At 36.9% G+C, this 14,150-nt stretch overlaps 1 protein-coding gene across 1 annotated transcript; it reads left to right on the forward strand.

Moving 5' to 3' along the window:
- Positions 1-8,748: 8,748 nt before the first annotated feature.
- On the forward strand, positions 8,749-14,150 carry LOC110042322 (uncharacterized). Its single transcript, XM_020747685.2, has 2 exons — positions 8,749-9,533; positions 12,313-14,150. Exon 2 carries the CDS (start codon positions 12,338-12,340, stop codon positions 13,085-13,087), a length of 750 nt encoding a protein of 249 aa, XP_020603344.2. The 5' UTR covers positions 8,749-9,533; positions 12,313-12,337; the 3' UTR covers positions 13,088-14,150.

Genomic DNA, 14,150 nt, shown 5'->3' on the forward strand with positions numbered 1-14,150 from the left:
TAAGCTGTGGGATAATATTAGTAATAGCTGTAGGATATTGTTAAATTGTTAAGCTCAGCTGATATGGTCCCTCCAGTTATTAAGCTACATGGATCTCAAGTAAATAGCAAGAACCGTTTCAAATTATACTTTTCCAATCATAATAGTAAATGAAGCCACAGTTGTTCATTTTGATGAAAGTGCTTCAAATTATGCCAAAATGCGTCTGTTTTACCGATTTTCAATTTATTTTGGTCAAAAAACATATCATGCTTTTTTTGTTTAGGCACATTGAGCTGAACATTTAAACTTTATTTACGTCACTGTTGTGAAAATTACGTGATGTCCTTTAATTTGTGATTACGAAGCCGTGTCAGAATAATGATAAAGTGTAGGTCGTTTGCCTAATTTGACTCTGTTTTGGTCGGGTAAGCGATCACTCACTCACTTAATCTCATCGGGCTAACGAGGACTCTTGAGGCCGGTCGTGTAAGCGATACCAATGAATGTATACAATCAAAAATATTGCTTCCCTGCTCAGGAATCATATCACATTTCCTGTACTCAGGATGCAATAAAAGTTTAAAAGTGGAATATTTCATTTGAATCACACGAGGTGACACTCGTCTATAAGCTTAACAATTCTCTCAGATGGCAATTACTGCACGTTAAGCACAGGACAGAAGACTTTAAAAAGTCTGGAACAGTGTAACAAAGAATAAATTATGTCGATGAAACTTCTCGTTTACTGGACACTAGGGTATGAAAGGAACATATTTCGAGGTCGACTCAATGGATTCCAGCAAAACAAATGTTCTTGTCACAGAAAAGCGACATTTTCAAACGTCATAATTGAGATCAGGTTACGAAAGCACTCTTTAAATAAACATAAAGGCTTGGAATTAACATCTATGGCACTACCGGATATTTAAGCCCCCTCGAGGCCCTAAGGAACCTGGAACAATATCTTTTGACATTCACATCTTTATCGTGGCTGACGAAGTTAATTTGGTTCCCTGAGTGGAACGAAATATTCCACTTTTAAACTTTTATTACGCTCTGAGTACAGGAAATTCTTTATGTCTTAAATGAATGTATGTTTTACAATTTAGGTCACGTTCAGACGCCGTACTTTAAGGCCATAAAGTAAAACAAACGAAAAAATAGCGAGCAACTTAAAAACTGCTACACATTGAGTCGAACTGTATAAAGTTCTGAAGATAATTTTCCGCCGTCGATTTCGCAGTTGATTCCGTTTGCCAATATCTAGTCTCATTCCAGTCTTGCAAGTTGAAAGGGTTAATCGAATCAAAACTGGGTTGACAGTAAAAAAACTGAATTGAAGATCGATTTCAAAATTTGTCTGTCATTTCCACCCCTATGACAGCTCTTATCAGATCAATTAAGTTTTGTGTACGTTCGACATTTTATTTGATATTTTCTGGTTTTGTTTCACTATCGTTTCTTTTCCTTCCTTTTTTTTGACATTTAAATCAGGAAATCGTCCGCACTGAAAAAGAGAAGTTCAATAGAAGGAAAACTATATCTAAATCAAAAAGGTTTACTGCTCGTGGACTCGAGGGCAATCGAACCTTATATTCCGGCCGCGACTTAAATGTTATGCTATGTTAAACATCGTTTCAACATTTCATATGCAATCGTGAAAATACTTTTCTTAAAATCAACACTAAAATAAATTTGAACGGTTTTACCTTTTGGGTAGCCAATCTCTCAATAAAATAAGTCAACAGGAAAGTTAAAGATTTGATAGAGCAATATTGCTCGACATTTCATTAGTCAAATCCTTAACATTCCCATATAAACCGTTTTTCTGTGTTGAAAGTTATAAACTTCATGTGGTATCAAAATTTTCGTGCAATCCATTCCTCTTGGTAGCTTCTCAACTGATTTCCATCGATTGTCTTTTCTGATACACCTACTCTATTTTATCGCGAATAGGTCATGAGGTTCGGAAAAAAAGTAATGATTTTGTTTTGGCAGAAATACTGGATAACTTCTCGGCAGAGATGCCTTTTGTAATTCGTTTTGTTTGTTTTTTTTTCAAACCAAAATCGACGAAAACAATGGCCTTACCAGCTCAGTTCAGGAGAACATGACATGGGAAAGATCAGTGTAAACATCGGGTTATGTTGTCAGAAAATGAAATATTGCCCGTCGAATCCATGAAATAACCCGAACCAAAATCCAGGGGTAAATAAAAGAGTTTTCGACCGTACTTGTACAATTCAAAATAGAAAGGATTATGGAAAAGAAAGCATGAAGAATGCGTTACCGACCTTAAGTTTTGGGCTGTAGAAATGGTTACAAGAGAGATCAAAATGCGCATGAATTTCAAAGTTTGAATATGAATGATTTGAAATCTTGCGTTGGCCTGACTAAATCCATTTCGGGTGAGAAACATAAAGGACAAACATAAATTTTAACTTAGATCTTTCTTACCTCAAATCCTGGAACACCAAGTATAAATTGGAAAGATGAAACCGAAAAAAATGATAGGCTGTCCTTTAGCGGAACCAAAGGAACCTGCTAAAAATGTTTGCTAAATTCTGGCAGGCCGTGTAAATACGGTTTCGGAAGGCAAATGATATCCGCACACATCTTTTTTAGAATTTCCAGGAAGTAAACTTTTTGCTTACAAGAGAGATTATCTGAAAAAGACAGGAATGGACTTCAAATTTGGAAATTACCGAAAGCTTCATAAAAACCCTACCTTGTGTGACTTTTTTGCAAAGGTAATTTATCTTCTGCGAGGGTAAAAGAAGTGCAAGTTGCCTTCTAGTGTCTAACTCACAAAATGACATGAGATCCATGTGTCAAATATTGAAATACAGTCATCATAAACTAAGAATTATTTGCATTTACTGTTTCTTCACCTGCGGCAAATCCTTAGCGAATTCAAATAAAACGTTCGATGAAAGACGAGACAGATGAAAGAACTTTTTTCATATATATCATCTGGAAGGAAAGCAAATTGACACAAGTGCTCGTTCAGCCAGCTAGCACTCTCAAAGTAGAAAAGAAAACAAGACCAACTTTACTTGGGAGTGAATTATGGAAAACATACTTTTTTTAAATAATTCAGTTCGAGATGTGAGTGCAATTGCAATTTTACTTAAGAGACTAAAGAGACATGAATTAATCAAGATCAGCAGCTGGGTAAAGTACCTCATTGAAAAACCCACCTCAAAGTGCACAGTTTCAGTTTCTTCAAATGCGCACTTTTAAGTTTCGTAGGGTGGTCACTTAGTTTTTTAATGTGCGTTCTTTACTTTTCTAAAAATTAAAATTTTAAGAAACTTAAGTGCGCAATTTAAGTCTGTGAATGATCCGAGTTACAAAAGACAATTTCATGCAATTTAAAGCTACATGAACCTCTACAAATAAATAGGTAATTTTATTTAATTTTAAGATTTTAAGTGACTTTGCACACCTGCTGATATTGAACCACAAAACCACTTCGTAGAGTAGGTGTTTTTCGATTTAACCATTAAGCTCAGTTAGGCATTATACACACTTAATTACTGGTCCCAAGGAAAACAAATAGTATTGTTTTCCCGAGAATCTCGATGTTTCCAGAGACGAAGTCGAAAGGAGTATCGAGGTTCTAGGGGAAGCAAAACTACCCGTTTCCCAAGAGACCAGAAATTTAGTGTTTTATTATATGGCTGCAGTTTTAGAGTAAATTAATAAGGTCAAAAGACGTCAAAATAGCCTCGGTTGGTCGAGGGGACATTTCAAGTTAGTCATTGCCACGTGACCATGAATCAACCTATAAGGGCTTGCGTTAATTATATTGAACTTTACTCCAGCTATTTAATAGGATAGGAATAGGATAGGAAGCCTTCATTTCAACACGATGAGGTTTTAAAGCTAAAAGCTTGTGGGGTCGTGTATAAAATAAAAGAAAGACCTAATAACAATGTAATAATAAGTAACAATTTTAAAACTACTAACCTTATAAGAACCTGATCTATATGGTGATTCTCAAAAAAATCCAAAAAGAACAAAATAATATTCATCCCTTTTATTTCGTTAATAAACTACGATTTTTCATAAGCTGGTTTTAGTTGGAGGAAATGGAAGTTACAGAAACCACCGAGTTACCCAATATAAACTTCCGACTGTTGTGAACTTCGTAAGCGCACAATCTCATTTTCAAAGCAATTCTTCCTCAAGGCACACAAATGAGTAATTCTAACATTCTGTTTTATCCAGGAGAAGATCTGTTTACACATCTCATAAAAGAAATAAGAGCATAAAATGAAACTTGATTAGTTTACTTTTTTGGCTTTTGTCATCGATTGTCAAAAGAAAGGAGTGTTAACTCTATCTAATATACTAATTCCAAATTCTATAAAATAGGTTATAGCCAACATGACCTGTGTACTTTTGCAAATCGCATCCAGAAAAGTTGAATCATTCCTATGTAGTTATCGTTGTTCTAAAGCTTTCTGGGGTAATTTTGAATTGTTTTGGTTTTCTGGTACTCAAAAGACAATTAATCCTACTCAGCAAGACATTATAGTTGGTGTGCTATCAAGAGAGTGCCCCTTACCTAACTATTTTCTTCGTATTGCTACAATTTACTTATGGGATTGTGGAAGAAACCATATACTCATCCAAATATCAACGGTTTTAAAGCTAAAATTTTAATCAAATATGAAACAGAAAACTATATTGGACGTATCAATAAAAAGATGGACTTTTTGAGGGCGAAATGGACGAACTTACTATTTAGTTTGTTTCAGCTTCTCCGCTAACAATGTAATGTTAATAAGCAATATTGTAATGTAAAATGGAATGTTAGTGATAGTTAGGAACTAACATATTGTTATATTTTGTCTTTCGCTTCTATGTATTGTAATTTAGTGGTGTAGGTAGGAAATAAGGTATGTAATTGTGTGTTCTGCAATTGAATAAATAAAAATAAATTTAAGGTAAACAAAAAGAAAAAAAAAGTTATGCAAATTGTATTACTGTAAGTAGCACCTGTAATTGCGTTGTATTGAGTAGTGCATAGGTAATCTTCACAAATTTTCCTGAGGTTTCTGCCTGGAAGATTTACACTGAAGTGAATTGCCAAATTGTGGTAAGCGACTCTTTGTTGTAGAAACTTTCGTCGCATTTTCTATAAAAAAAGCTGCCGAATTGCTTCTGCTAGATATCTTTAATTGGAGCCATAAAGTTTTCTTGATTTGAAACCATGCTGTGAAAAATTCTATAAATTTCGTTGTTTTAATTTCGCTTATCTCTAGAAAACACCGACAATAATACTTGAGCTGCTTTTTTAAAGTTGTTGTGAGTTGTGTATTGTAAACAAATGGTTTTCTGTCGGTTTTCGCCGATATAACACTCATGTTGTCTAGAAACAATTAAAACTGTATTTGAAAATACTTTATGTTAGTAGAGACAGCCGCTTCGCAGACTAGTAAAATTCCTTCTTCTGTTACGGTTGGAAACCAAGAAAAGTCAAGAAACCATTTAATGCTTTTAAAGCGAACGGAATTTGATATATTTGACACTTGCACGTGGTAATTTGCACGCGGGTCAAAAAGGAAGAGGTGGGGCTGGGGGGTGGGGAGCTGAAGCCCTGGACCCTGGATTTTTTGCTCTGGAGCCCTGAGCCCGATCGTTTCACTGTCTGGATTCCTGAAGTTTTTAGGTAAGCAGCACCAATGCTCTGAAAGTTTTGTTTTGGAGCCCGGAGCCCAAAGTAATTACAAGTCAATCGTTTTTAGTGCCCAGTCTTCCTTGCCTTTGCCTTGTCAGTTTGTATAGGCACGCTGTTACGTCAAGCAAATTTTCTCATAGTTCTTCCTGTGTGCCCGGAGAGGAAGACATAGCAGGATTTTCGAAACGCAGTTATTAACTCCCTCGGCTCCTTGGATATTATCTGTTCCTCAGAGGTAATAGATAATGTCCGCGGAAAAATATCCGAGAGAGAGCATACTTTCTCGCCAAATTGAGGCTATTGTTTTTATATTCATAGCTCTTTTTTCTTAGCCCTGTGTTCTCCTCGCTATTTACTTGAAACACTACCCAGTACTATGCCAGAAACAATCCAGTTTAGCGGTTTCCCACCCGAAAAAATGTATTCCATATCACTAGAGGGGCTAAAGCAGCAGTTTTCCAAAATGGCGGTTGCTGGTAACGTGGAAGTGCCTGAATCTTCTTCCTCAACACTTACTACTGCAAGAAAATTTTGAAAATTTTGGCTAAGTGACTCAAAATCTGTGTTTCTACGACAAAAATAAGAGATATTTAGAGGGTTTTTCGGAATATCTGGAAACATTTTGGTGATATTTAGAAGATTTTTTTGAATTTATGAAAAGATATTTAGGCGATTTTACGTAATATTTGTGGAAAGGCCTATGGAATAGCCACGTGACCATTATTTTCCCACCATTTATTACGTTTTCTCTTTAGCCTTTACTTGAACAAAGATGGTGAAACGCTTAATTTGGAATTTCGCTTATTCCCTGATTGCATTTTAGATAAAAATTGAAACTGTAGACTATTAGATAACAGTCTGAAAAGTGGAGCTCGGAGGTGCCGTGGAGCCCTAGAGCCCCACGTTTTTGCCTTGGAACCCTGGAGCTCCGCCTTTTCAGGCCCGACGCCAGGCAGCCCTTAACCCCTTTTCGACCCTGTCCATATTGCTTGCACAAAACATGGATATTTCCTCGTTTTATTTGTTTAATTTATTCGGTTTGGTGAAATGCTTGGGTGAATTTCTTTAAAAGTCCGGCAAAGCCACGACCGTTAACATGACTACAAAGCCGTCGGCAAAAATAATTTTAAGATTATGCTTTAGCACGAACAATGTTGAGCTTGAATTATTTTAGTTCATCTCATTCAGTTTGGTGAAATGCCTATTGGTGAATTTATTTATAGGCTGTTGTGTCTAGCAGATGATTAGTATTTTATAGGAGCTCCGTTTCTTAACTTGACTAAAACTTTGTAGTCCAGCGCTTTCCAATGATAAAGCCATTTCAACGTGACTAAGAGACAGCCAATGAGAGCGCGCGTTTGATTCATTGAAATTGCAGCAATGAGACCTTTCAGTTTGATCATTCGGCCATACTGGTGCCCTCGGACAAAGAAATGGTTCTAGGACTTGAAAACGCTGAATGTAACTAAATTTATAACCCTAAGTAGATACATGTAGGTGAGGGCATATTGAGAGATAGCTTTACCTGAGAAATCAGTACACGTTCGTTCGGAGTATTTCAAAAGCTTGGAAAATTCTAGAGGTAGGTTGAAAGAAAACTTCCACGCATACAATTAAATCATTTCTCTCATTTCTGTCATTTCTTTTCATATTCAACGAAAATTTTCGGCTTCAGATTAAGCTCTTACTTCATTAGGTTTCATTATATATCTTAATTTTTCGCTGAAAAATGTTTTCATGTGCCTCTCCTTAGCAAAATTCTTTGGACTTCTAGAATTGCCTTTTCCCTCCTCTTTTCTTTCTTCTTGATTATGTAACAAAACGAAGGAAGTTGTTCACCTCCCACACACCAGATGCAAAATTAGCAGCGACGTTTTGCAGTTTGTATGGTTATTGCCAAAGTTCTAAAATACTAATATGTCTCAGTGTCGAAAAGTTTGACAACTTCAGTAAATATTTTCTAATTATCTGGAGATTTTGCTTATCTTTTGTCGAATTACTAAAAAAAAATATCGTAGATCAAACTAAATTCTGGTCACTTTAATTGAAGATAAAAAAAAAAAGTCATAGGGGAGAGCACTCACGTAGTATTTTTTTTCTTTTCGCGGAACAAAAACAAACGGGATCCTTTTGGCAGGTAAAATAGGTTTGGCACCTCGCTTGATGCAACTGCTTGCCTCAAATTCGGCATTAGTACTCATTTTTAAATTAAATTTAACGTGGTTAAACGTTTGTTGACGCATCACTGATAAAATGTACAGTTTAAAGAATTTGATAAGAATATGACAATATTATACTATGGTTGAAATTAATCGCATGGAGCCCATTTATTTTCTCCTCCTTGCAAACTGTTTCAGTAAATGAAAAGGTTAGTTTTTTTCTCTAATTTTTTTTTTAGCACCTTTATCCAGATAAGCGGGAAAGCCTAGCGTTCTAGCTGCAACATTTTGTATGACACATTAACATGCAAATAGCAAACTGGGTCAAACTACAATGAGAGAGTCCTGTAATTTTGCTTCAGACCCATGTAGATATTTCAGCAAGGCTTGACAATTATTTTCACGTTTCCACGTATTTACAAACCTGTAGAAATAATGAAAAGCAAAATGGTAGGCAACTGCAAAAGTACAAGGTAATGTATTCAAGTTTTTCGGCCAAGTTCATGTTTACGGTAACATGAATAGACCGGAAGGTCTGTATGGGAAGTTACTGACCGAGCTGCCAAGTAGAATTTTCTTGTACAGGTTAATGACGCATGTTCAGTTAATACGACGCCTATTATATTCTAAAACCTCAAATTTAAGTTTGACTCAGAATCTCACAAAGTTAAATTTGTTGTTAAGCAGGAAGAGGGAGTTTACTTGAGACAAAACGCTTGCTTCCAAAACTGATCATGACCTGTATTATCTTTTGGGTCTACTGACAATGGTTCCCCAGCAATACCCGTGTCATTGTTTTAATGTTTTTCTTCGTTCTAAAAGATTTTAAATGTAACGAAATCCGATTATAGAAATGGACTGCGTAAAATACTTCTTAGAGATCGCCGAAACGTCCCAAAGCGACCAAAAAAAATGTTAGAGCCTTTGCTATAATGTGTTTCTCTGGGAAAAGTTATGTAACAAAAATAAAGATATATATTAAATTCAATGGAAATTGAGTCCTCGACAACAGAAAGTAAATGCGAATAGCACCTTAGAACCTGCGGGAGAAATCTGAAATCTTCACTGCGGCAGACATAACCAGGTTGGACACGATTCATAACAAAGAACTCCGCCACTGTGTTGAAACAATGCTATGACGCATTTGAGGAGTTTTCGCCTTGGAGAATATATAAACAACGCACGTATTCGTCGAAAACTCACGAAACAAGTTGCTAAAAAAACACGGAAGCCTTGATAAAAGGATCTTTGTGTTCTCGAAACAACCATTGCAGGTGTAATGCCAAGCCGCTTTGCCATTGATTTTAACACCATGTTCGGATCTGTTTTGTCGTGCACGTAAGTAATGTTTTCTATTTTAATCCATTTGCAATTTTAGAGGCTCGGCAAATTGCCAATGACATTATGGACTAAATAAATGATTTGAACCTTAATGAACCGCCTCCGCTGTGACGCAGAGGAACTGACAAATGAGTTGGAATGGCTTAAAAACCATCAGTGTTGTAAACAGCTTTTTGTAGCGGGGAGGTTCTTGAAAAAATCGACAAAAATTGGCGAGTTCTTGAGTCCGTTTCTTTCAGAATTTACTAACAAGGAAGATATAACGACTGGAAAACGGAATACGCGAAAAGAATTCATCTTACAGAAACCTGCAACAGCAAACAACGTGGGATTCTTCATCGTGACAGAACTTACCTCGAACGGTAAGAAAAACTGACAAGTCATTGTCTTTGTTTGAATCTTCAGTCATTAATACACACACGCGAAAAAAAAAAAAAAAAAAGAATCGAACTGTTAAGAGAAACCATGTTCCCCTATTTAAACGCAAAAAAAAAAAAAAAAATCCAACAAATTGACCACAACTATATTTTTAATATTACCATGCTCAACCGCGGGGTAGGTTGAAAGTATAATGAAAGGTTATCGTTTTCTTGTGGACAGTAAATCAGTGAAAATTAGCCTGTCGAAGTAGCAAGATTTGAGGTAACATCAGTACACGAAATTGCACTCAGATTCGAATCACGGATGTCACATCATAAATTTAATGGAAAAAAACAACGCAGGCGGCATTTGTGTTTACCTGAACTGGCAGAGTGCAAGTAAAATATATCTTAAATTACTGCTAAAATAATATTCTTGTAGGAAAAAGCTGTGGTATCCGCTAATTGGAAAGTTTTAAGCTCACAACACAGTTGAAGGATTTACGTATTGACTTTCATTTTGTAATGCAATATACTTTAACAACTAAAGATACCTTACAGATCCAAAAAGAACACATTTACATTGGATGTCATTTCCTTACAGTAAGCCGAAGTGGATTAGGCTCAGTTAATTTCATAGACGTTCTCGCAAGCATTAGATATGAGGAGATTAAATTTATGCAAACGAGGAAATGGTTAGTTTAATTATTTTACCGCGGAAAAACATCGCTCCATGCCATCTCAAATTATTTTACAGTATATTTAATGCATAAATGTAAATACAGCAAAACTGCAAAAATTTGAAAAGAAAAAATATATATATATATATATATATTGGTCTAGCTTCGGACTTTTTTTCTTGACTTTATCGCCAACCTATTTCTCGGCGTAATTTAAATAGATCACAAGTGAATTAAAACAACTTATTTTTTTTTAATTAATTATGAAGTAAACAGCGGCTACAAGCCACCTTTTAAGGAAATGTTAAGTTGACTAAATGGAATATATGAGATTTTGGAAATTCATTAAGGTTTGTTTAAGAACTGCTGTTGCTTCATTGATTTATTTTTCATTGATGTGTTTCTTTTTGGTAAAGCGCTACACAAATTGGGAAGCTCTACTAATGTCCCGGGAGGCTTATCACAACGCTAAGCTTCCATCAGTAGCTAGAGTGGAACAGGGTCTCAACAGGGTTAACCATTAGCTGTAAAACGGGCCAAAAGTTTAGCCGCCGAGCTTAAACTTTTGAAAATTTTAACCGTTGGCCGTAAAATTGTTGAACGTAAAACAGTTTTTGCTGCGAAAGTGAGAGTCTCAAGATCTCTTGCAGGACCTTTTTTTCTTTTTTTTGCCTTGTCGCACTGAAGTGGTAAGCTGTATTGGTCTAAAATTCTTTTCATAGTTTTTTTCCCTTCCCGGAGTGGTCCGAAGACCTTTGTTTTACAGTAGTCAAAATATTTTTTTGTGAACATTGAAAATTAAATTTAAACTTTTGAAAATAATGGTAATTGTTTGATTAGATTCTCTTAACCGTAGAAAAAAATTAATAAACCGCTAGCCGTAAAAAATTCAAAATGTAATTGTTAGCCTTAGAAGCCGGATGTTCTTTCCAAAAGGCGAGCCGCGCCTTACTACGCCTTTCAATAACAAGCAGACTCTAAAATTCAAAGCTCAACCAACAAATGTTTTTCGCTACCGTCAATCAAATGTTCGGCGGCTCCTCCCAGCTTCCGACTACTGCTGAGCGAGCGGTAATCAAATCGTCGAGCATAGTTCAGACAACATGGCGGATGTGTTAGAAGATTCACAGTGCACGGCAGTAGTCGGAAGCTGGGAGAAGCCGCCGAACATTTGATTAAATTTTAGAGTCCGCATGTTATTGAAAGGCGCAGTAATATACTTTCACTTTCAAGGTGCAGTTCCCAATTTGGCGACATGAACGCGGACCTGTCACGACTTTCGTGCAGTCTGTTGGTAAACAGTCGACCGAAGGACAATGATAATTTCCCTCTGACAGAGCAGTAAAATTAAAAATGAAGCCGGAACTTGTACAAACCGCTAATATTACTGATAGCAACTTGCTCGAGGCAGAATTTGAATCCTTCGTAAGAAAAGATTGTGGCTTTACGTTAACCACAATTCCTTGCGAACCCACAGTGCAACATAGCCCATTAGGCACAAGGAAAGCCTTTTTTTAAAAAAATATTTGTACCTGTACTATAACGACATTGAGTAAGCTAAGTTTGAAGGTTTTAGAACTTTTCTGTACGTGGTTATGAGTGTTGTCAAGAAGAACTGTGGGTAAATATACCAGTCGTCATAAATGTTCCTTCAGAAGACTGAATTTGCAGGTTGGAATTGCACCAGCAAACTGCTAATCAGAATTGGGACGACTATTGGAACATTGCGTTTTAAAATTGTAAGGCTACGCAGAAAATAACATCCGGATTGATTGTAACACCATAAACTGTAGTCGTCAGTTATTCCATAAGAGTCTACTGGTCCAGGTTCGAGCCCCGTGTTTTTAGTCTTGCACAAGACACAGGCCAGCATAACCCTCACAATGCCCCTCTCCGCCCGCAAATAGAAACTGGTTGCTGCAAATAAAACTACCAGGCACCCTGAAATAAATGTTGGAGAAAACCTGTGCCGGATTAGCCTTCCAGGCTGGGACAATAGCGTTAACTTGCTTTTGTAATTCTGTAACTAAAAATCAAGTTTAAACCTCTTTGGTCTTTAGATTTGTTAAAAGCTTTGCTCACTATATACGTTTCTATTTCAGTCAAAAGCGCTTAGCTCAGCTGACGATGACAACTTCAAGAGAGTTTCTAACAATGCCACTCTCAAGAAAATTTGGCAGCATGCCTTCCCTGGCTCAGAAATCCATGATATCACTCGATTATAAAGATGAAGGTTTTACACCTCGGAAAGTTTCAGACCCACCAAAGAGTGGGACTAGACAAAGTGGAACGCATGAAAGTTTGGAATTACCACAAGTCAGGTGGTCGTTGGTCATTCCCGCCAAAAATGTCCATTGTCCCAATTCTCGGCAAAAGATCGCGTGGCGTAGTCCGCTGCTTGAACAACGGCAAAATGCGGGGGTGGACCAACAGAGCGCAGGGGAAACTATAACGCCAAATAAGGAGAAAACGGCCGCAGGCAGTCCTGGGAAGCGACGGCTGAACGAAAATGCCACGTTTCTGCCGAGCCAACATTCTGAGTGGCTGGGCAGAGTTTTACCATTCAATGAAAGGCTCAATGGAGTTAAAAAGGCCGATAGCAGTTTGAAGACAAGAGCACAGATTACAGGGCAAGGAAAAGTTACTAACACAGGGCAAAACACAAAGCTTAAGGGTATCCAAGTTAGAAAGTCGCAAATTCGAAGAAAAACAGAGGTACCCAAGAAAACACCTTTGACGACAAACAAAGATGTCGGGAAATATTCTCGAGCAATTTCTGTGGAGAGAGAATTCTACTTCCAGGACTACAGACAAAAATGCATTCAGTGGCTGAAATCCCTACCGGATAGTGGAACACACCCGATGAACTTACGCTAAAGACAAATGGAAACATTATGAACAAAGTTCACAGCCTATTTTTAGTTCACATTCGAATTTTTAGAATCCACGCATTAATTACGTTAATTTATTTATATTATATTATAAATTTATGTATATATTGATTTAATTTATTCTCGGCACCTGTCTACCCTTACAAGGCATTGACATTATAGGAATAAAAAAGTACGTCATTCAGAATATTAAGGTGGCTGAACACAGTTTTTGATACCTGTGTTTCATTCTCCTTTTTCTCTAAAACCCTATGGCGTTCCATCCCCGCCAAAATTCAATGTTCCATTTTACGTTCTACTTTTCGCATTTTATCCTACCTTTGTTGTTTGACATCTGAGTTTGCACTTTCGTCATTCAACTTTCCTCGTGCAACATTCAAGTTTTTGCCTTCTACATTCAACTTTTCGTATTCGCCGTATTCAAGTTCACGTTCAAGTTCAGCGGGTTGTACATTCAAGTTTTCGCATTCAACATTGAGCATTTGCCATTCAAGTTTTTGCTTTGAACATTTGATTTTATGTATTTCACTTGCAAGTTTGCATTGCACATTCAACTTTTTAAATTGTACTTTCATCCGCTGGTCATCCAGCTATGAACATTGTGGGTTCAACTGACCCAGCCCACCCCCGCTAAGGTTACGATCGAAAGACTTCCCACAGGAGTCGGGTCGGGAGACCTTCTCCTCTCCCGACAGTATTCGTGGCACTTCTTGTCAAACATGGCGGATCACCAATCGACTTCGATTTCTGCACAGCCCGCGGCGCCCGCGGCTAGTTTGAGGGAGGTGAACATAATTACTTTAAAGTTAGAAACGTGCTTAACATAGTCCTGAATGGCAGTGGCTTTTTATTAAAGCCTTTTTAGCGAGTAAATGTCAACTTGGTTACGACGCGACGGTATTAAGCTTAAACTAACCTTTAGACTTAGCTATGCATGCAATTTTGGTGTGTTTCTTGTTGACCATTCAAGTACTTTGTTTCATCTTAATTGTTGAGGTTGATTATGTATTAAATGAATTTATTCAACAGATGTCAGATGACATACCTTA

Source organism: Orbicella faveolata, unplaced genomic scaffold (genome assembly GCF_042242905.1).
Source record: "Orbicella faveolata isolate gen_17 unplaced genomic scaffold, um_ofav_v1 contig_1, whole genome shotgun sequence".
NCBI classification, from domain to species: domain Eukaryota; kingdom Metazoa; phylum Cnidaria; class Anthozoa; order Scleractinia; family Merulinidae; genus Orbicella; species Orbicella faveolata.

Coding starts and splice junctions, on each gene's coding strand:
- LOC110042322 (XM_020747685.2), top strand. CDS start 12,338: ATGACAACTTCAAGAGAGTTTCTAACAATGCCACTCTCAAGAAAATTT.